The sequence below is a fragment of the Pecten maximus genome, chromosome 3 (genome assembly GCF_902652985.1).
Source record: "Pecten maximus chromosome 3, xPecMax1.1, whole genome shotgun sequence".
NCBI lineage: Eukaryota > Metazoa > Mollusca > Bivalvia > Pectinida > Pectinidae > Pecten > Pecten maximus.
Genome location: NC_047017.1, coordinates 17,329,917 through 17,352,736, shown reverse-complemented (window position 1 = coordinate 17,352,736; position 22,820 = coordinate 17,329,917). Strand labels below are relative to the sequence as shown.

General features: G+C 35.0%; 3 protein-coding genes across 9 annotated transcripts in view; 1 reads left to right on the top strand and 2 right to left on the bottom strand.

Moving 5' to 3' along the window:
• The window catches only part of LOC117323395 (striatin-3-like), a 29,222-nt gene extending 18,903 nt beyond the window's left edge, over nt 1–10,319 (top strand). For 5 of the 7 annotated variants that reach the window (XM_033878590.1, XM_033878589.1, XM_033878584.1 and 2 more), the window contains 6 exons: nt 141–325; nt 2,010–2,177; nt 2,591–2,731; nt 3,252–3,359; nt 3,951–4,037; nt 4,473–10,319. In XM_033878590.1, coding sequence (XP_033734481.1) covers nt 141–325; nt 2,010–2,177; nt 2,591–2,731; nt 3,252–3,359; nt 3,951–4,037; nt 4,473–4,642 — 859 coding nt within the window. In that variant the 3' untranslated portion in view covers nt 4,643–10,319. The remainder of the gene's footprint in view (nt 1–140; nt 326–2,009; nt 2,178–2,590; nt 2,732–3,251; nt 3,360–3,950; nt 4,038–4,472) is intronic. The other 2 variants (XM_033878587.1, XM_033878585.1) reach the window with 1 other exon arrangement.
• Nucleotides 10,320–11,621: 1,302 nt separating this feature from the next.
• LOC117323394 (protocadherin Fat 2-like) lies at nt 11,622–22,592 on the bottom strand. Its single transcript, XM_033878583.1, has 18 exons — nt 22,378–22,592; nt 21,596–21,757; nt 21,039–21,278; nt 20,725–20,895; nt 20,381–20,544; nt 19,709–19,943; nt 19,200–19,313; nt 18,757–18,831; nt 18,346–18,531; nt 17,794–17,964; nt 16,815–16,980; nt 16,351–16,475; nt 15,496–15,798; nt 15,131–15,313; nt 13,415–14,747; nt 12,709–12,831; nt 12,079–12,173; nt 11,622–11,725 (listed from the first exon to the last, which is right to left on the bottom strand). Exons 1-17 carry the CDS (start codon nt 22,456–22,458, stop codon nt 12,082–12,084), a joined length of 3,924 nt encoding a protein of 1,307 aa, XP_033734474.1. The 5' UTR covers nt 22,459–22,592; the 3' UTR covers nt 11,622–11,725; nt 12,079–12,081.
• LOC117322622 (protocadherin Fat 4-like) overlaps nt 22,479–22,820 on the bottom strand; it is a 26,345-nt gene continuing 26,003 nt past the window's right edge. Inside the window, exon 36 of the mRNA XM_033877560.1 lies at nt 22,479–22,696. Coding sequence (XP_033733451.1) covers nt 22,508–22,696 — 189 coding nt within the window. The 3' untranslated portion in view covers nt 22,479–22,507. The remainder of the gene's footprint in view (nt 22,697–22,820) is intronic.

The following is a 22,820-nucleotide window of genomic DNA, read 5'->3' as shown; positions in this document are numbered from 1 at the left end:
AGAAACTTTTTCACAGGTTCCACAATTCTCTTGGACAGAGCAAAGAAATGAAGATGTTTGTAAATTGAATTGTAAGCCATTCAAATTTTAATGAGATGTGTAACAAACTATTTCACACATATAACGTTTCTGTTTGACAGAGCAGCGTCTTTAGATGTAGAGCCAGTTTACACCTTCAGGGCTCACATTGGCCCTGTACTGTGTCTGGCTGTCAGTGCCACAGGAGAACAGTGCTTCAGTGGTGGCCTCGACTCCTCTATCAGATGTTGGAATATACCAAGTTCTAACATTGACCCATACGACTCATTTGGTAAGTATTGCACAGGTATGTAACTCACAGGCCCAACGTTCTCTCCCCCAGCAGTCCTTTCAGGTACTTTAGGTCATAGATGTCGGCCAGGGAGGAGTGCTGGGGGACGGGCCATCCATGCATGGTGTAGACAGTATACGTGTCAAAACTTGTGTTCCTTGTCTGTCCTTCGTGTCTGTAGTTGTCGGTTCTGTCTGTACTATTTGTGTTGTGATTGATCTCTTACCCCAGTAATTTGACCCCTGAAATTCTCAAATTTGATATGCAAGTAAATCTTGCATTGACATTGTTCAAAATTAGGTCACTGTGACCTATATATATTTACCTTATTCTAGTTTTCCTTCTGTGAAATGCTCTGTTTATTGATGTGTGAGCGAATCCAATAACATTCTTCAATCTTACTGGCATCAGTTAACCAGCATGGGAATGTAGACTGTCTTATGATTCTCGTTTGTTCTTTCTAATCTTTTCTGAGGTAGACGTTACAATAACTTATCTCTGAGTTCTTAATGTTTTCTATGTTTGAGCATCACTCTCCTCATTTGAGTATAAGGCCGAGGTTGTATGTTTTAATTTTGTTCTTATAACATCTTAAGAACCTTGTTAATGGCCAGAAAAATTGTTTTGTGCTGCTGTTGATAAACTTATGATTATTTTCCAAAAAACAATGTAGTTTCAGACTACTGAACAATTAAGGAACTCAATTTTGAGAAAAAAACAGAAAAAAATGAAGACTGCTCTAAAAAGGAAGTTTCTTTTCATACCTGGATTAGCAAGGTTCTGCCTATTGTTATAGTATGTACCTTACCTGGAGCAAAGTGTCTGTGAGCTGATGTAATGATATTTTGTCCAACTTAATTTAACATGAAGTGCTTGGCTCTTCATGATATCAATGCCCTTCTGTGGTTCAACACTTGTCCTCAAACAATTCTTATAATCTTTCATACATAGGTTAGTCTGTAGTTGTCTCTAATTTTGAGACAGTTTGTACAAAACAATGATGCAGCAGAACATTCATCAGGAAATTTTATTCTGACAAGAAGATGAAAACAAAATGGTCAATACATCAGATAATCAAGAGGAAATCACTGAAGAAGTCAAATTTGCATTGAACTTTTGAGAATTTGTGATCTGGGCACAAAGGGATCCCTTTTTCTGAACATAATAAGTTGGGAGGAGGCATAGATTTATGATACTAGACTCATTGCATGCATAAACTTTATACAAAAGGTGGCTTGTTAAACCTTGAAGTGTTTGCTTAGTTAGATTTAACCTAGATCTGATTTAAGAGGACGTGTGTGAAATGTGCTTGTCAATAATATTGAGAAATGTGCAAGCAAAACAGGCATATTAGACCTCTTGTGTTATCCTGTTGCACGTCAACGATGCTGATTTTACCTCATTTGTGAGATGAAACATGTGTCTGTCCTACTGTACATTTCCTCCTGAGCATGTCTTTAATCTGATATTTCTGATTCTAAACACTCGTTCATGTTCATTTTCCCCTAACATCTTAAAGCTGTCTATCGGATTGATTTAACATTTTCTTATACAAAAATGTTTGAATTGGTGAAATTTGTTGACACCATAGAGAAGTATATATATATAGAGGAACATAGATCCTCCATGAGAAATGTGGACAATGTTTTTATTTAGTATACCAATGCATATGTTGTAATGTGTTTTACTGCTGTTACAGAGCCGACCGTGCTGTCAGACACATTACAGGCCCACACAGACGCCGTGTGGGGACTGTCAATACATACCTCCAAGATGCAGCTTTTGTCCTGTTCAGCAGATGGAACTGTTCGGTTATGGAGCCCCGGGAGTAAAACACCATTGCTCAACACATTTACAGTTGATGATGGTTTGTATAAGTTTGTGAGGAAAATTGCTTGGTACATAGCCAAGGTATAGAGGTTAAAGATGCATGAAAAAGGAACTATCAAAATTGAAATGTGATTGCCAGTATTCATTTGTGGCAGTATTGTTTGTTTATGGTTCAACATCCCGTCAACTCTGTGTCATTTACAATGTACAGGTGATATTTGTCTCAATAATCTCATTCTAGATTAATATGACATCGGCACTAATTGTTGACATTGTCATGCATATGTTCTTGTGTTGGCCACACCCTCTGTTAACTATGATTAACATGACCAAATTGAAATGCCAGATACATAGGACAGAAAGGAAGGCATGAAATTAAAACAAGAAAAATTTGTAGGATGAAGGGTTTAAAATCCTTGATAGTAATATGAAATGCTTTTCACCTTGCAGAAGATGGTGCTCCAACCTCTGTTGACTTTGTACGTTGTGATCCAAGTCAGATGGTGGCTTCCTACTCTTCCTCTAACACGTATATATTTGACATAGAGAATGGGAAACAAGTCCTCAGTTTAGAAACGAAGATCAACCAAGGTAAAGAGTGTATGAACACTCAAAAAATCACCTAAGGAATTAGTAACTATACACCTCATCAAAATAAATCTAATCTCTCTCCTGTTTAAAATTTGCTATATCCTGTATAAATATAGGGTATAGTAATCTAATAAAGATAAGCTATAGTAATCTAATAAAGATAAGGTATAGTAATCTCATAATATTCTATAGAAATATTCTGTATAGTAAATTATGCTGCTGAAATAATGCTGCTGGACACCTGATGTTGTCAATGAAATGCACCTAGCATTCAAACTGGGCAATTCACACCATATGATTTGACCAATTCTGAGTCACGAGATATTTATCAAAGCATGACAGACATATTTATATGATAGTTACAATACAAATATGGTAGCCAGAAAATTGTGAGTTGCTGGTTTTCTATGATCACATTGTTTCGGTAGTACTGTGCGACGGCTTGTTTTCTATGATCACATCGTTTCGGTAGTACAGTTCGACAGCTTTCACCAGCCTGGTTTCTTTTGTAATGTTACAGATGCTGGAGTTAGTAATCAGATTAACAAAGTGGTCAACCACCCAACGCTTCCTGTCACCATCACTGCACACGAAGACAGACATATTAGATTCTTTGACAATAACACAGGTAAATAAAAGTTGAAATGTACTTCCATAGCATGGAATTTATTTGAATCATCAATATTCATTGTGTTGAATGAGAAACCTCTAGTGCAAGATCGGTTGTAATGTATATTAGTTATAGAAGTAAGGCTTCAAACCTGGCACAAACCAGGAGAATACAGGGGCCTGTTGGTTTATATGGACAAACCGGTTTGTCGGTTTTTAAACGTAATATTTCAAACATAGATCTTGACGGACCTGCAAATGTTAATACAGGCCTTGGAAGTCTTTGTCACGGCTCTTCTGAATATAATATGAAATCACCAGGTCCGTCTTTAGTTCATAAACGAACAACACCGGTCCAACTGGTCCAACCGTTTGGATGGCAAAAAACAGAAACGGCCCAGTTATTTTACTAAAAAGGGAAAAAAAGAAAGTCCTCATGTTGAAAATCTATTAATTTTAGGATTTGATTTGATATAAAAGAAATAAAAAGAAATGTTTTATTTCAAAATTAACGCATTAAATAAACTTTTGATTGTAGAAAACTGAATAATTGTCTGTTTAGTTTGAACTTCCATGTATCCATTGTTTCATATCGTACATTCTTTTGTAGGAAAAATGATCCATTCAATGGTAGCACATTTAGACGCTGTCACTAGTTTAGCTGTTGATCCTAATGGATTGTATTTGCTATCAGGAAGTAAGTATGACCACATTCTACTCGATAATGCCAAAGTATACTTAGAATCTTGTAAGAGGGGACATTCCCTTCATAAGGTTGAATAATTTTTATATTCATTGACATTGAAATAATTATTTTTTTTTAATGTACATGAGTAAATAAATTTGTGAATTAATGTTGACTTTTGAGATTGAAAGGCATGATAGCCTGCATATTGATGATTGTTGGTACAGTGTTATTTTGAAAGTTGTACAATAAAAGATATGGAAACATTTTACCTACAGAAACTGCAGAGCAAAATGTCATCGTCTATGGGACTAAAAAATGACGAGGTTATGTGTAATTATAAGAAACTTTAATGATAATTAAATTCATAGCGAGTCTGTTTTAATGTAGTTGTACCACACTCAATCTGCCTTCATCATGTGAAATATTCTAACTCATTGTTTTCAGGTCATGACTGTTCAATAAGGCTGTGGAATTTGGACAGTAAGACATGTGTACAAGAAATAACTGCCCATAGAAAGAAGTTTGATGAGTCAATATATGATGTAGCTTTCCATCCATCGAAACCATACATAGCCAGTGCAGGGGCAGACGCCTTAGCTAAAGTGTTCGTATGACAGGAGAGACTTTTGTAGAACTATTGTATTAAGACAAATCTTCCTTTGAAAGTGTGAACTGCCAAAGCAGCTACAAGGGGAACTAGCGCAGGCGAGGACTTACATTAACACATGATCATTTGATTCATCTTCATTTTCATTGTCGTCACCTCATTTGTTGTGAGAAGATTGAACCAGTGAACACTGGGATGTGGTGAACCGCAGTGGAAGAAGTGTATGATAATTAGTGTACTATAAGACTTCATGAAAACATTCATAACAAATTATTTCTTACCTGTGTATTTACATAACAGTAAGTGCAAACTGTTTAATGTGTTATCCCCTGCATCACCACACGTGGAAGCTGAACAACATTGAGGACCATACTCATTATGATTGTGTATAGACACCCGTGAGCAGTAGATGTCCATGTGTAGTGTGTCTGTATGTAGAGGATAGTCAGCACCTGCTGTCGTTACGATACAGCTTTCTCGTGTGTGGGAGCCATCAGCTGCTACATCTTTATAGTATATACTCACTAAAATCTTGTTCCAAATTCTGTCATTGCAGCTTTTGTATCTTTGCTTCTATCACTAGTGCTAGGTATTTCAAAGTTGTGGGCCATCATTGTGGGAAATCTGTTATTGTTTCATTAAAAGCTTATAATTGACATGATTTAGGAGTTCTAGTAAAGGAATATTACAAAAGATAAAAATCGGCAAAAAACAAAAAAATCCCCACTAATATAGAAATGAGAGACAGCTTTGAACACCATTCTGTATGATTTCCTCGTATCTACCTCTTACTTTCTATCTATCATGGCAGTATGATTTTGTAAACCATATCCTGAATTGAACAAAAGGTGTAGAAATCCTCAATGTGTGCAAATGTATTGCGTGTACATATATATATATAAATACTTGAGTGTGTGAATAAAATGGAGATGTCACCTTCATAAGATGGCCGCATAGGCCCGGATACCTGATTTACAGTTGTGGACATGTTAATTTAAAAACTCTCAGTAGTTAATCATGCAATGTAGGAGCTCAAGGCAGCTTGGTCCCTAGTGTTTCTATGAAACAGCCGGGTGTCACCTAACCAGGATCGACACCACATACTCAACACCAGCAGTTTTATCTGTTTGTTACCAAATAAAACTAGTGCTATTTTTCTTATTTTGTGCCCCTTTAACACTTAACAAAAACTGTGATTTTATCTTTTTCTTTTGCAGGTTTCTATTAATGTTATGACCTTTGAACTTTACAAATGATGTATGTATGCCCATTGACTTTTTTGTCTAATCTTCAAAAGAGGTTAGTGTGTTAGCAGATAGGGCATTTGGTGAAGGTTATAGCATATCATATTTGATCTTTTATGCTTTACACCCCCGATATAAAACCAAATTATGTTTGTGGTTAATTATGAACAAAAAGCTCTTTCTGCTTTTCTGGCAACAGTATGAAGGAAATCAAAGAATAGTACATTCTTTAAGAGTGAGTTAATGATAACAAAATAACTAGTCAAGTTGAAAGTCATGACTTAAGTTTTTCTCTGTTCACTTTTTTCTCTGTTCACTTCTGAGAAAGGAATATTTTAGAAAAGTTTGTGATTAGAAGCAAAAGGAGAGAATACATTTTTCATTTTTTCTTGTAATTCAATTTGTATAATGTTTTTCCCGAATGTGTGACCATATATTACCTGTATTAATCGTGAAATTCATGAAGGTCACAGGGGCCAAGATTTTACAAAGATTTACAAGATTTTACTCACAACTACCAACATGTACACTTTCTTTACTCAACTAGTGTAATATACACAAAAATGATGATGTACACAAATTGTCTGTAAACCGCTATCTTTGCTATAGGAATATTCTCAATAATAGCAGCTAATATTGTAGAGATTGTGAAAAAAAGTTAACAAAATTACTGTTATAAATTGTATTTGTATACCAATAAATGCACATCTGTGTCATGTAAACCAAAACTTGCTATGGAAGAGATTGATAATAAGGATGCATACATCAAATCAACACTCATTGCATTTCAGGTTAACTGAAATTTGCTCAGAACATCTAATAATGATTGGTATTTAGTTTTAACAACACAGTAACAATAATATGTTACCAGGTATATCAATATATGTATGAACTGTATATATAACTATCATAGACACATACAAGTTAACTAATGGAGTAGGTATAGATAAGCCTGATGCGAAAAGAGTATACTAACTGGTAAAGGAAATTGTAATTTTAACTTAAATTCAATAAAGGGAAGGTAGACAGTGAAAAAATTAGAGATTTACTTCAAAATGATTGAAAACTTTTATGGGGAAAAGAACTTGTGCCCATATTCATCTAAGCTTTCATGCTAAAGCACGGAATCTGTGCTCAGCCCAACTTTCTTTAAATTAGCTTAAATCATGAAATGGCAGTTTAAAAGAAAAGAAAAAAACATGAACAATGAAAATAATATCTAATTTGAAGTCTTTCCAAAATTATTTCAAATCATTGAAAAAATATTAATCCAGAGTTTTTCACAGAAATTTGAGTCCAAACACCAAAATGTGTATTTGAGTACGAATAGGGTTTCATGAACCCAGGCCCTGGCATGTTCCAGAATTCAATCATTTTGTGAAATGAGTTCTTGAAATAAGTTAATGTTGTAGATAACACGTCATCATACCAACCAGATTCTGACCGAACATGCTTTAATGCAAACAACAGCTTTTTGTATGTACATGTACATAAAGAGTTTCATATCATAGGAAAATCAACTAACAATATAAAATATGGCACATAAGTATTTAAGATATCTTACACTATCAGTCAATTACAACATATACCATATTGATGATGCTATGTAACCACAATTTACTTATGTATTGTTTTCAAGTTCCCTAACATTAACATAGTTAGCAACAGCTTTGCCACTGTTCCTAATTCTTTTTATGTCATCTTTCTTCAAAGGAGAGTTTTTAGGGATATCAAAGATAACAATTTATAAAGGAGAATTTTGATAATGTTGCAATATTTGATTTGACACAAGAATAGAAGGACAGAAATGTTCCTAATCTGTTATTATTGTAATGATCTCGGGCCATACTTACATGTCATTGACAACGGTCAGATTGTTTTGTTAGAAGCATGTGTAGAGGAAAAGTGGAACCGTATTGAAAGTTTAGATGTAGAAATGTACCATGTGTAAAGTATATATGGTCTTGAAAAGAACCTATAAATTGTAGTAGTTGGCCCACACAATTTAGATATATGTACAATTGCACAGTTGTCAGTTGTATATATAATCTTCATTAATTACGGTACTGATATAGCTGTCTTGCTGTCCTTAATCTTGAAGATTTTAATTAATTCAGGGACATTATTTAATATTCAAGATGACAAAATTATAAAATTAATTCCCATTTCCTGTTTATCTTGATGTCCCTTTAAGTAGTCTCCATGGGAAGTAAACTTTTAATTTCTGATCACTCAAAATTTCATTACAGTTTTATTGCTATTTCACAGAGAATATGTTTGCTTACAATTTTATGTTTCTTTTAAAGCTATGATTTCAGAAGACAGATCGTTAATACTTTCACCTGACACCAGTATCATGAGATGGCATATGATTTGCTTTTCGTGGGGCATAGCAGGAACATAATTTGTTTTTGTATAAAGTTTCGTTAAGAGCTTAGTGATACTTATGAATATATTATTGAAATGATATGCTAGGATTGTCTTGCATAATTTGTTCACTACATATCTGATAATAATATGTCTGTGTTTGCTATTTACATTATTGGATATATATATATATTCACTCATGTACACAAATAGAAATGAGTCTTATAACATATTGTTGTGCGTGTGCGGTGGACAAATAGGGATGGATGACTTTATATAACAATAACACTGAAGATAAGCTTTACTGTAGCTGCAGCAAAGATGAGAAGTTTGTTTGCTGGAGGGATTTATGTAATTATAGATAAAAAGTGCTGCTTGCTACAGAACTAGAAAGGCAGTTAATTTAAAAAAAAGAATCTCTGTAATCTCGGTTAATTTGAGATTTATTAATTTCAATACTCTTTTTTTTCTCTTCTTTTTTTTATGAATTTCTTAAAATGCACATAAAAATAATACTTCAACTTTTAACATAAACTGGATAAATACTTAATAGAAAGTTGATGATAATGAAATTTAAACGGTCATTTTCTGAAAATATTTTGTATTCCTGTTAAGTGTCCAGTTGATGTTGAATATTGCTGTATAAAGGACAGTCTAGAGTGTTTCGTTAAAAAGTAATTCACTTTCTTAGTTGTGTTAGTGAGTTGATATAATTTGTGATGTGCCAAAGTTCAGGAGTAGATATTCCAGTGCATCTTTGTTCCTTCTTGTTAAAGTAGTTATGTTTTCACTCACAATCCATCATTCGAAAGACTTACAGATTCATTCATGTATTTATAATTATTATATACAGTTATGTAAATCATTTTTAACTTTTGTGGGAATTTCAATTCCAATGATAAAACAAAGAGTCTTATGGGGGAATTAATCGTTTAAGATGTAAATTTTTAGAATAATGGGAAAACTAACTTGTACATGGATAATAATCCTGACAGTAATCTAATATGCAGTCATTTACATAAACTGCTTTGGCCACAAAGCCTAGTAATTTCATGCCATGGAGCGAATGCCGTTCGTCAGTTTTATCGTGGAATTTCCATATACAAACAATGTATGTAAATTACATATTTTAAGATATATTCGTACAGAATGATCAGTATTTTTCTTTTCAAAATTCATAACTATTATTGATAACATAGAACTGTAAATTGTTATCTTAAATTTTTTAGCCAAGCTTGTTGTCACTGCTCTGATCATGATCTGGTACTTATAGCATTTTGTAAAGCAATAAAATGGTTTGAAATCAGGTGAGCGACACAGACTCAATGGGTCACTTGTTCATAAATGTATATGCGAGAAAAGGCGTCAGAAAAACATATTTTTATTATTCAATGTTATTCAATGTGTAAATTTATAACGAATTGGAAAAAAAATGGAACACATAATTTATGGTGATCATTATTTAAAGTTATTTATGCATACTTACAAACATGTACAGATTTGGTTTTGTCTGAAAGAGGTTGTAGTAAATTATGTAGCTGTATATAAATTTACTAGTCAACTGCCATTAGAATGACTCAAGCTGTAAATAGCATGACTAGATGATGCTTGTGCTGTAAATGTTATACCGCTTGCATGTTTAATATGGTTTACCTGTATAAACAGGTAAGGTTACAGGTGAAGCTATTGTCTTTTTAAACACCATCGTTGTCTAAATAATTTATTTCTAAACGTAACCCAAGAAATCTGATTTTTAATATACTTTGATAGAAGAAAGCATAAGATATAGAATTCTTCTTATAAAGATTGTCATATAGATATATATATTGGGTTCAAATAAGTTAACAAGACAAGGGAACAAGTTTATCAAATAAGATTTAATAATGAAATCCATGATGAAATTGAGGAGGATTGGTATTTGATATGCTTTGTGAATAGATCCCTAATATGTCTGGGGTAGCCGTAGAATGGTCGCCCACGGTGTCAGTGTCTGTAACCATTGTATTGTCTACCGCCATCACCATTCTCCTGTGTCTATTATGTCTGCCAATAAAGATTCATTTCTACAATACAGTCAGTCTTTTACTTTCTAGTTCGCCTTGTCCAAAGGACTGGTGAGTTTATGTCATGGTTCAGCGTCCGTGGTCTGTTATAGGTTTGGAACCCAACAATCCTACTCCTAGACAATAAGCTGCTAGGCGTCCGATCTATCATTTGACATTGTGAGGAGTGTGACGAAGCAGGTTTGTAAAAAAAGGAAAAGAAAAAAAAAATCTCACCTGACAGGGATGACCGAGCACCTATTTCAGATTTTCATTTGGCATCGTCTGAAATACCTCGTGACTGACCACATGTACATTGTACAAGGAAAGTACATACAAAGAGCGTGATATTTACCTCTGATTGCCAGTTGCATGTTACCTGTCGGGACACGAGAGCACAAAACTACTTCCAATATAGTTTGATTAATATGCTGTGTAGATGCTTTCTTGTGTTGGTCAATTGACAAAGTCCTGACTCTAGTGATGCGTTCTTGTGTATGTCAATTAACGCTAGTTCGTTACTGTTACGTCAATAGCTTCGGGACCATTTTCTTAACTTTGAGTCTGAATGCGGTACTCGGATAACACGTTTGTCCAATTTTGTTTTTCGTTATGAACTCGTGCCCTGATAACAGGATTTCAGATGTTTATATGATGATGGAATATCGAGTAAAATTCGGGTACAAGAAAGCACCGTGTCAAATTCGCCTTTGAGGTTGGGAGTGTGGTCTAGCGACATTGTTCAATGTAAGATATTTAAGATCTCTTAAATGCATTATGTTGAATAGTTATCATTTTAATCTTTGTTTGGTTACATCATATCAGACCCTTATGCTCCATACTACCTTCCTTTAAACCGCTATTAATCCGGAGCAGTCTGACTTGGACCTATCACATTTTGTAATCTGTGTTCCAGAAAGAATGAGGGGATTTTGATCATATTTAACCCAATAGACCAATGGCAGTTGTGTCGATGGAACTTTGTTTAGTTGTTGGATTGAACACTCGTGTATCGCACTCATGAGACATTGGTTTTTCTGACGAGACTGTCGAAATCTGCCGTCCTCGATGCCAATGGCTGTCATGCAAGGTACGAAAAGGATGAATCTTCCCTACTTACGGTAGCATTTTTCGCGATTTGTTACGAATTCATAACGCGATCATGTAATGAGCAAGTTTTTAGTTGGAGCTGGTTGTAAGTTGAATATAATTGTAACAAAATGATACATTTACCATAACGTCTTTTTAATGAGTTTGTTATTGAGTATGTACATTATATATACGAGTATGTAGGTTCTGCATTTCAATGAGAGATGGATATGCTACTGAAAGACAGGTTTCGATAATGTTAATGTATTAATTTTATTAACAAATTTTTATGAACACAAATTGTTTGGCAGGAATTGTTCATTCATCACGGTCATGGCATCATGGTCACTGAAACAAAATTTGATTTGAGTAGTACATGATACAGAAATACATGATACAACATATTGAGAAAGGATTACGTTCAAGCACAGTGTGATGGTATGAACTATGAATTGTATGGTTTCGTTTTATTTCTGTTCTATAAGTTGGATTGTTCGCAGGTAACAAGGTTCTGAACTGAAACTCAAATGGTTCCACTTCGATGATCAGGCGATGCGTAACCATGTATTTCATTCTGGACCTTTTGATCTTCCTAACATCGCTGAATTAACTTACATGTTTAATCAAATGTTAAAAATTATCGGATCCCCCAGCAATTATTTTCAATATGAGACCTTTTTGTAACACAATTGGTAACCCACCAGTTATTTGAGCATGTCCTTGTCTGAGGTATCGCCTTGTTTCTTTTTCCGATAGATTACAATAACCACCACTATGCCAACCAGTACAGCAACACCTGATAGAGGAAATCAACAAATGAATCAGATGGCAATTATACAAACACTATACAACCACGATATCTTGGTTACCATCTTACATTTTCTTATGTTACTGTAAAATGGAAAATATTTTAATCTTATAGTCGAGATAACTTTTGCCATACCACCTGTTCCAGAGTAGGTGCGAGTAGATCTCTTAGATCGAGTTATTACCTCTGCTATTATCTTTGATGAATCTTTTTTATGTTTGAAGATTTATGCTCTATAAAACGATTCATAACTTTTTTGTATTTTCCGTGCGAGTATTGTAAAGCACGCGCACAATATATTAGCACCTTTCAATACCAATTCGGAATTTAAAACAGTAGAGGCAAAAATTCCGTCCTTCTAGGACTCTTCAATGAGTTAAAACGCTATTGTGTGGTACCTAAGAGGCGACCAGACAGACTCGAAATAAAGAGATCGAAACAAAAATTTGGCGGAATGTCAAGTACATGTGTAGGACGCACGTTAGTGGTCGCGATGTTTATTATGCATTTATTACATCATTACCTGCCACTGCTCCCGCAATAGCTGCCACAGGTGGTCCAGAGTTGTCCGTATTTGTTACCTGGTCACTACCCGTCGCTTTATTGACTGCGGGGCACAGTACTGTCTCCTCATTCTGATCCTTCCCTGGGAATTCATAAAATATTACCATGTACACGTATCGATATTATCTTGACAATTGTACACGTATCATGATCTAGTATTAAACTAACAAGCAAGACCACAATGATTATTGTTAGAGAATCACAATTCAACAACTGTAGTCGGACCAGCATGAACAATCGAGTTTGTCGTCAATACGATATTTATTACAGGCGTCAAATTCATATGTGAAGCTGTTAGTAGAATTATTCTTAAAAGAGAACGGAAACTAAGTTGATAAAGACGTAACAGTCGTCACGTCCGAGACTACATCTATGTATGTAATAATCATGTATGAATAAACGTAAAAGGTCCGATATGAATATTCCTCGTAAAGGTCATTGGACAGATACTTTTGGTCCGAATAAATTCAATTAAAGATGGAAACGATCATCGACTATGGACATTTATGTTTCACAAGACATACGGTTATTTTAGCTTATAGATGTTAACTTTGACACTAGGTATGGTGTCATGTTTTCGTAGAAGAATCTGCTGATCTAAAAGTGCAATGATTGTAAAGGTTGCTATTCAACGCGAATGATATGTAATGAATTTTCTGACTTACTCAGTTCGTCACATGTGTTTGATAACATCGCCAAGACCTCTGTCTTCTCCAGCACCTCCTCTGAGCTATCAAGAACGACGAACTCCACTTCAACCACGCCAACATGCACGTCTTCTTGTACATCAACTATATATACTTGTACTGGTGTTTCAGCCACAGTCTGTCGCCGAACCCTGGGCTTTTGATTAGATCCTTTGGCAGAACGGCGGTAAAATGCAGTAATTGTATCAATAAGCCAGGCTTTGAACGCGTCCTTGTCGAATTTCCCCTGGCTTTTCTTCACTTGTAAACGGACCAATTCACCAGTTTTGCTAGCACAAGTACTTTCCTCTTTGTCAATCAGAGGAACACATATATCTGAATCACAGGAAACTGTTTCACATGATGACTGGAAGTATTCGCACCTAATTCCACTTCTCACCTCGGGACAATGACAAATATACGTCATATGTTTATCGATACATTGTCCGCCGCCGTAACAAATAGAAGAGACACAATCGTCAACACTTTGTTCGCATGTAGCCCCTTTCCATCCTGGCTCGCATTCACATTCATAACCAGCCGAGACTTCATTATTCAATGAACAAATGCCACCTTGCTTACAAGGACTTTTTAAACATGGATTATTCCTATCGTTAGAAACCTCACACAGAGGTCCTGAATACCCATCTTTGCAATCACAGGTAGCTGCAGATGTCCCGTCGACACAACGTCCGCCATTATTACAAGGACTGACGTCACAGTATGTCTCAGGTGTGCAGAGAAAACCATCCCCTGTGTAGCCTGTCTCGCACTCGCAGTCATGCGAAGAATCATTCAACTGCACACATCTAGCATGCTCATCACAAGTCTTGTTGTCTGGTCTTGCGCACTTGTCTACTCGCATGATAAAGATTACAATATCGGTAGAATCTGACTTGAAGGTCTCCTTATTTTTCACTTCTATAGTTATCTTTATTGAGTCACCGTCAACATCAGTCAAAGTCTTATTAAGCATCAAGCTTTTATTTTTAGTTATTTGGAACGCATCAAACGGATTCAGAATGATATTGAATTCAATGTCATCAGTGGATACATTTGCGTTCAATAATGGTCCAATTATCCCTCCAGGTTTCGTGTCCTCCGGAATTTCCACTTTCCTAAGGATGATTACCGGCAACTGTTTGACGACGACTTGTACATCAGTAATGATAAGTGTGAATAGCTGTTGGATTGACAGAGATTTCGGCACTCCATTATCTGTGGCGGTAACGTTGATAGTGATAACAGGATGTTCCGCGTAAACGAGCTCATCCGGAATGGGCACTGCCAGACTGATCAATGATTCTTCGACCTGAAAAGGAAACGTTTTAAGGCATAATAACTAGAACCAATCCGTTGATTGCACTCACGTATTGATTTGCAACTGCTGGATCTGGATGAAAGTAGAACTATTATATACATGTATAAATTTAACAATAACTGAATGATCACTTTTGGATACTCTCGTTAAGGTATAGGTACGGCAAACGGTGGACTACATGCATATTGACACCAATTTTCAAAACATGTGTAACCTATATGCATAGAATTCTGAAAAGCATTGTGTTTACCAACATCATTTTTATCCAATTATTGGGCGTTCTCAAGGTTTATAGATTAATTTGATCTTTAAATGAATTGTTTGGAATTCTTGTTTTGTAAGTAAATAATTTTAACTAACAGTAGTCTAAGCACCTGAAACAAGTCGGAGTTGGGACCTGCCAAGGTCAGTGTGTGTGTCTGATGGACGTCGGGGTCCTGTACTGAGAATTTTCCAACAACCGCACCAGGTTCTGCACTGGCCACGATTGACCCTGTACCACTCAGATGAATCGCTTCAGGTCGCTCATTGACATCGGTCACCAACACTGTCATTATCTATAGAAACAGACATTCATGTACATTTTCCCGAAACTGCTTGATTTCATCTTGTTTTTCAGGGCATATTTCTTTCTTCTTAAATATCTTGCTTTTACAGCTAGTCTTCACTGACACACAAATTCCGATTTAAATCAAATTATACGTCATGACAACTGTACACAGTTGAAAATAAAACAAACCTTTTTCTTTTCTAGGAATCCGTCTGAACATCGAATGACTACGTCATATTTCTCTTTTGTTTCGTAATCAAGGGCTCCATTAAGGACTAGCTCCATGGTATGATTTGGGAATGTTTTAATACTGAAGGGAAGAGACGGGGGTTCGACCTGGCAAATGTGGCGCTGTCCAATATCTGGATCATCCACTTCCACTGACGTTACAACAGCGGGTGCAATAGCGTCTTCCGGTAGCGAGAGCAATGCACCCACAATAATATCTTCTGGTTCTTCATTGACATTCTCTACAGTTATCTTGATTTGTGTCTGTAATTTTGTGTGAAAATAAGCAAATAATTCAGAGTAAAGAAAAGAAAGAAGAAAATTAGACAGATAAAACCCAAAGTGTCAACATACAATATTTACATTTGCTCTGCATTTCCCTATTGACACAATGCTAAGAGGCAGTTGCCACCATACGCCTATAACACCCAGTGCCTCAGGCTATAACACCCAGTGGGTCATGTGACATTAAAAAAGGCGGGATTTTTTTTAATGTTGGTTAAGTTTTTTTTTCAAAGTTGACGAAAATGGTCAGACAATGTAAATATAAGTATTGAACAGTGGTTTTAATGTTGTTATAGCAAGATGTATGGTGGGCAAATGTAGCATGGGAACCCTAACGGGTTCCAACGGGTTCCCATGCCATTTGCCCACCATACATCTTACAGCCATATCGACTATAACAACATTAAAACCACTGTTTATTGCTTAAATAAAATCCAACAGAAAGAAATATATTGATATGTCGATAAATAGAGCTTAAACAATTACTAAAAAGACGAATACGGTTATTTGTGTGTGAGAATTCAACATTACCTCAACGCTATGAGCTGGGTCACCATTGTCTGTACTTTTAATACTAATAGTATACTCAGACTCCATTTCATAATCCAAAGGCGTTGCCCCCGTTACCAATGCATCGCCTTTTATTTTGAAATAACCTGGAACAAAATAAGTATACCAATATGATTACCATATACATGCAAAAAGACAGGAGGTTGGAGCCGTCTTCTTGGAGTACATCCCGAATATTTTAAATATAGGCACTTACTAATGTATTTGCTACTTAGTTGTATGATAATCCATAGGCAGGGGCATTTGAAAAGAAAAGTGAATGTTTGGCCAAGTGTACATTGACATGGAAATTTTCAACTCATGATCCATATGTATTTTATTATGCTGGGATTTATTTTCTTTATCTCGATTCGTATTTGATATGCTCACAATCTGAATACAGTAATTTGAGGGAAAAAAACAACAACAAAAAAACCGTTGCATACCTTGTGTAGCAATTGTTGGATTGCCTGCTATGGCATACTGAAACGTCTGACCATGGTCATCATCCACAGTGGTCAGTGTGCCAATGGTATAATCCGGGCCTGTATTCTCCTTCACAGTATTGCTGCCAAGGATTACGGATGACGGAGGCTCATTTTTGTCCTGTACCTATACATTTGAAAAAAATGCGTTATTTTTATTTCAAAAGGATATTCAACACAAAAGCTGAAATATTTCTGACTGTTCTGCATATTTTCAGAAATCTTTCTGATGAATTTTAAAACTATTATTAGCACTAAAATATCTTTCCTTTGGTCAATTTGAACAAATGAAATGGATAAGAATGCCCATATGACTTGCCTGCTTAATAAAGAGCATTGCGGAATGTTCACTTACGATTTCTCCTGTGATCGCAGCTATGCTTATTTCTTGTCATACCTAAACATTATACACTGTTCGGCTAATAAAACGTAAACTTGTAGTGACACTATCAGGGTCGCGCAAACGTTTGTAAATATATCTAACTATACCTGTATAGAATTTCTACAAATTGAATATCGTGGGCCGGTCTATGATAAATTGATGAATATGATTTCCTTAAGATCATGAGTTTTTGTTTTTGTGCATTTTAAAAACGAAACAAAATAAACATCAAATGCAATCCTAACTTGTGTGTGGAATATCCCTTTAAGCAAATATTCTTTAAGCTTTGAGTCTCTAGTGAATTTCTGAACTATAAAACTATAGCAATTATCTTTATAAGGGTCTCCATGTCAATCTATATTTTGCTATGCGTTACCAATTTTGGGATAGCATTACGGCTTAGTTTGCATGCCATTATTCTTTGTTTGTTATCATGACGAATTTTTATTCTCTGTATTGCATTATTTTAATTTAGTTTGACTGTATTCATGTATAGATTAAGACGCGTTCGCCAAACTCTTAATCAAACTTAATAAATTAAGTTTCAAATGAATCTACCTCCACCGTGAAGGTTTCTTCAGACCACAGACCCTCTTCATCAGTAGATCGTATTGTAATTCTATACTCGGCTTGTTCCTCAAAGTCCAACACTTTACTTGCGACAATAGTATTATCACCATCCACAGAGAATGCGTGTGAATCGCCGCCACCGACCAACGTTACTTTTACCTAGATGATAAAATGGGAATTTTGTTAATGTAGGTGACAAATTCACGTTTCAGCATATGCTTTGTTTTAAATAATCTGTGAAGTTGCCGTTGCTTGTATTAAAATGTCTATCAAATAATTTAGAAAATAGCAGAAAAATTCTTTTCCAAAATAATGTATTCGTTTAGAAAGAAGACGCTTCCTCTCCGGAACACTTGATCTTGTTTCCCGTATTCTTTTTCAAGGGTATTCCTACAAATCTATGTTTCGTTCATAATTAGCTTAATTGAGTTTGAGTTAGAATTATGGATTTCTTTGGTATGTCGATACTCTGTTTGTTTTAGTAGAAAAAAACCACTTCACAAAGCAATGACAAAATACTTTTTTTCTGATTACAAGTACCTTATTACTATCCGGATCAGTAGTTTTGATTTCTCCTACAACCTGACCTTCCTGGTTGTTCTCCTCTATTTCTGTGTTTGTCATTTCTATTCGAATCGGTGGCTCATTGATGTTCGTAACATTAACAACAAACGCCTTACTTATCTTAAGACGTGTATCGTCTTTTCCCTCATCAGTACACTGTATCTGAATAAAGATAAAGTACACATCAGCCATTATCATATGTAGCTCTCTTGCATACTCATTAATTTACTTGTTATCTTAATCCCAACAATATAAAACTAAGCATTACGATACTTCAAATCAGTTATATTCTCAACGGAAACTGTATATACGTTGCATGTATTAAAAAGAATGAATATGTTGCCAAGGTAATTCCAAAATAGAAATGCGCTGTGGCGATGCACCAACCTCCACAGTGAAGACTCTAGAACTTTCATAGTCCAAGTCGGCGCTGCTCGTTACAAGCATAGAGTCGTTCTCTACCTAAAATGAAATAGCATCATTTTGATACATTGGTTATGGCGATGGAATAACAAAAAATATGATACAGAGTCTTCACGTATGCATTTTCAATACACGAAATTAAGAAGAATCTATATTCACAAAGATAATTGTACAATTTTCAAATGGAAACAAAATGAAGCTTGTTACTTAGGGGGAAATAGATAACACTTAGAATCTTAGCATTCAAGATGTAAAAACTAAGTGATATTATATAACTAAAATTATTAAAAAGTTATCACAGTTTTTCAATAATTAAAGAATTAAAAAAAGTAAATAAAATTAAAAAAAAAAAAAAAAAAGGATAAAAAATTAAAAAAAATATTCTTCCACCAAATACGACGTTTTACCTTAAACGGGACAGTTTGAAGATTTATGACAGCACACGTGTATGCCAGTGATGAATCTTCATCGACAAGGTCCAAAATTCCAACAACTGTTCCAACAGCACTGTTCTCTTGTATCTAGACAACAGGCGAAATAAGATAGTTAATCTAAATAGGATGGCAAATCTAAAGTTTATTCTTCTTTTATCTCATTTGTAACCACATTTTCCGTTTGTTTTCGGTCATATTCCGCAATATTTTCAACAGTTTTGAAAATGATATATAATTTCATGTGTTCTCTTTTTGCCTTTGTTCATATTCTGCCCTCATTCTATTTATATGAATTTTAGCTTTCATACTTGATATTAAAAAAACCAAGCAAAACAAAAAACAAAAACAAAACAAAAACAAAAAAACAACAGTTTAGGACAGTTTAAATGTTGACGTATAGTCACATACTGATATAGTTCGCATAGTCTTGTAGATAAATGGGAAACGACCAAGTATGCGTATTTTGATATGCCTTGCCTTACCGTCTTTTGTGAGAGGACGATGTCTGTAGGAACATCGTTCGCATCCTGAACTTGGATGTGAATGGTGTCGTTGTATGATAACGGAGTGTTGCCAGAATCTGTTGTTTGTATCAACAACGTAAAATATTTCATCAATTCATAATTCAACTTCTCTGAATTTTGCCCTACGACCAGAGTTCTCCCTTCTAATGCGAATACATCCTTTAACTCAGGCCGAGTTTTAGACATATCCAATCTATAATTGAAAATAAGAAAGCTGATTGCTGAATATTGTCTAGTAATTATGTTAGATTAACCTTCAATCTAACTTTGATTTAGAAAGTTTTGCTGAGGCAATGCTATTAAACTTCATTTTGAGGACATGGCATTATTTTGATTTGATGTATATATTTACATGATCATCAACGATGAAGCGCAGGGGCGTTATACCCTTCCAGATGTTTCTAGAGTCTCCATGCGTATCTATACCATACTTTGTGATTGTTGTATCGATTTTGAGCCAAGGGTTCGCTTACTTGTGCGTTGATTGTATGTATGTTCTTATGTTAACATTGAGGTATTTTTTAAAACTATCAATTCGATAAGATCTGCTAATTTAGAAAAAAAAAAAAAAAAAAATTCTTACTCTGTGTTAATAACATCTCGTAATATATATCGTTATTAGTAACTAACCCGGAAGAAACAGCAATTATTGTGTAGTTGTATGTTTGGTCGTCATCCTGATCCTCTGAGTTAAGGTCCCCGATTTCTGTTCTCGGCTCACTATTTTCTAGTACCAGTCCCCCTCCGTATATGTTTACTTTGTAAGGGGCCTCGTTAATATCCTCGATCTCTATCTGGTGAAACAACAATAGATTATTTACATGGTTGACTTCTCTGGATACTGGAACTTCTAGCAAATATCATTAGCAAACATTAAATGCGTTTATTTTTTTCAATATGCCCTTTGAATATGGTGCTGATTTGAATTAAGGGTAAACCATTAATATTATACTGTTGTATTAAAGTCAACTTACAACAAACGTTTCTCTTATGCTGACGTCTCTGTTCCGAGTATCTACACCGGAAGTTACAATATCTATGTCCCATTCTGATTGACGTTCAAAGTCAAGAGACATAGATGTTTCTAATTTGGCACCATTTATAACGAAAGGAACTTGTTCGTTGCTCAAAGTGTGTGTATACGTCTGCAAAGAAGATATTTTATTAAATTATGATACATCATACAAGGGATTGCGATCTAGGGAAATTTATAGTTATTTGCAAAATAATGAGATGATACCAGTTTTATTGCTTATTGATTCAAGTTTTAATCAACACAATTACTTACGCCATCAATTGCTTCTTCAGTCAGCATATTCACCACCTCGAAGTCTCCAACAATAAAACTTGCATTCGAATTTTCCGGAATTGAACGTTGATTTCTAAGGCGTAGGCCTTTTTGTATTGTAACCGTTTCATTGATGGTAAGTGGTATGTCCACAGTGAGGGAGTACACTGGATCGCCATTGTCTTTACATCTCAAACGTAACAGCATTTCAAATATGTCCTTTGGTATATCTTTTGTTACCTGTTAAATATATAATTGGTTTAATTTTCAGGTAAATGTAAAACAATACATTTGTTTTTCTTTGATGATTTATAGACTAAATTTTGAAAAAAATGAATTAACATATTCAAATGAAATGAAACAGAAATTTCATCTTTAAATTAGTCGTGGAAATATCGTGCCGAATCATCATGGTAAAATCTGTATACATTAATAATTCGCATAGTTTTATGCTTAAAATCCTAAAACTTCGTTGAACGTTCTTTTTGTGAAAATAATATAAATTAGATTAAAAAAAAAAATTTAATGTAATTGAAAGCACTCCCTCGCACACATACTTTCAAAGCTAGTGGTGTGGACGCCTCAACGGTAAAGAAACCCATTGCGTCCCCTCCAACGGTACATGTATGGACCTGGGCAGGTATATCCGCACCCTCATTGTCGGGGTCTGTCACGGTTATGAACCCTACCACGTCTCCAGGGGAGGCCGCGTTAGACACCTAGTGGTGTATAGAATAGTCAACTTAAACATTAAATTTTATACATAACAAACAAACAGGAACCATTGCAAAAGAGAACAAAGTCTTTATAATTTGATGGTAATATTCCACGAGAAAGTCCGAACTTAACTAAATTATTTGTTATCTGGAACATTGCAAAAGAAAGGAATGCTGTTAACACATAAATTGTCCAAGTAAAATTATTTCATCCTATTCTTTTAGTTGAACTATCAGACATAAAACCCTCAAAATGGGTATTATTACGAATTAGAATTATAAATAGTGACAGCTCTCAATAGTAGAACATGTTTCCTGATAAAACCATTTTACCTTACGCAAAGCATTATAGATATGAAAGTGCTTTTTTTGTGAATTCGAACATGCTCTTAACACTTTTTATATCAAAAACCTGTCTAAAGGCCACGTAATGCAGGTCCCAAGGTAACAGCATCAAATGCATATGATAAATTTGCCTATAAAAGTTTCCTTGGGTGCCCTTTATAGCTACACTTGACTTTTTTGGTTAGATGTGCTTCTGCTACAAATCGCTATACAAATATATAAGTTTGTTGGTAACATTAACGGAAATTGATTATTTATATTTATATTTTATTATTTACCTCGGTATGGGATAACTCGATGTTTGTTGGTTCCTCGTTTTTGTTTTCCACGCCAAATGTAAACTCCTTGGTGAGGAACATCGGCGGGGATCCGTTGTCTGTACACCGGATGTTGACCGTCACTGATTGTTCAGCCTCGATAGTCCAGTGAAGGGACAGAATATAACCGGTCTCGGCTAATCCGGAATGTGTCCCAGTGTGTCAATATATGATAAACAAACTCGTCCCCAACATCATCATCGTGAGCGTTTAAGCTTCCTATCAAGAATGCCGGCGAGTTTTCAGGTATTGTTCTTATGTCACCGTCAATAAAGATATCCTGAAATGTCAAAGACCGATTCATATATATATATTTATCAACTATTCATTATATTTGAAATTACCTTACATTTTTTTTTTTTTTTTATTAAACCAATGTGAAAGTCAGGCACTGTAATTAAGAC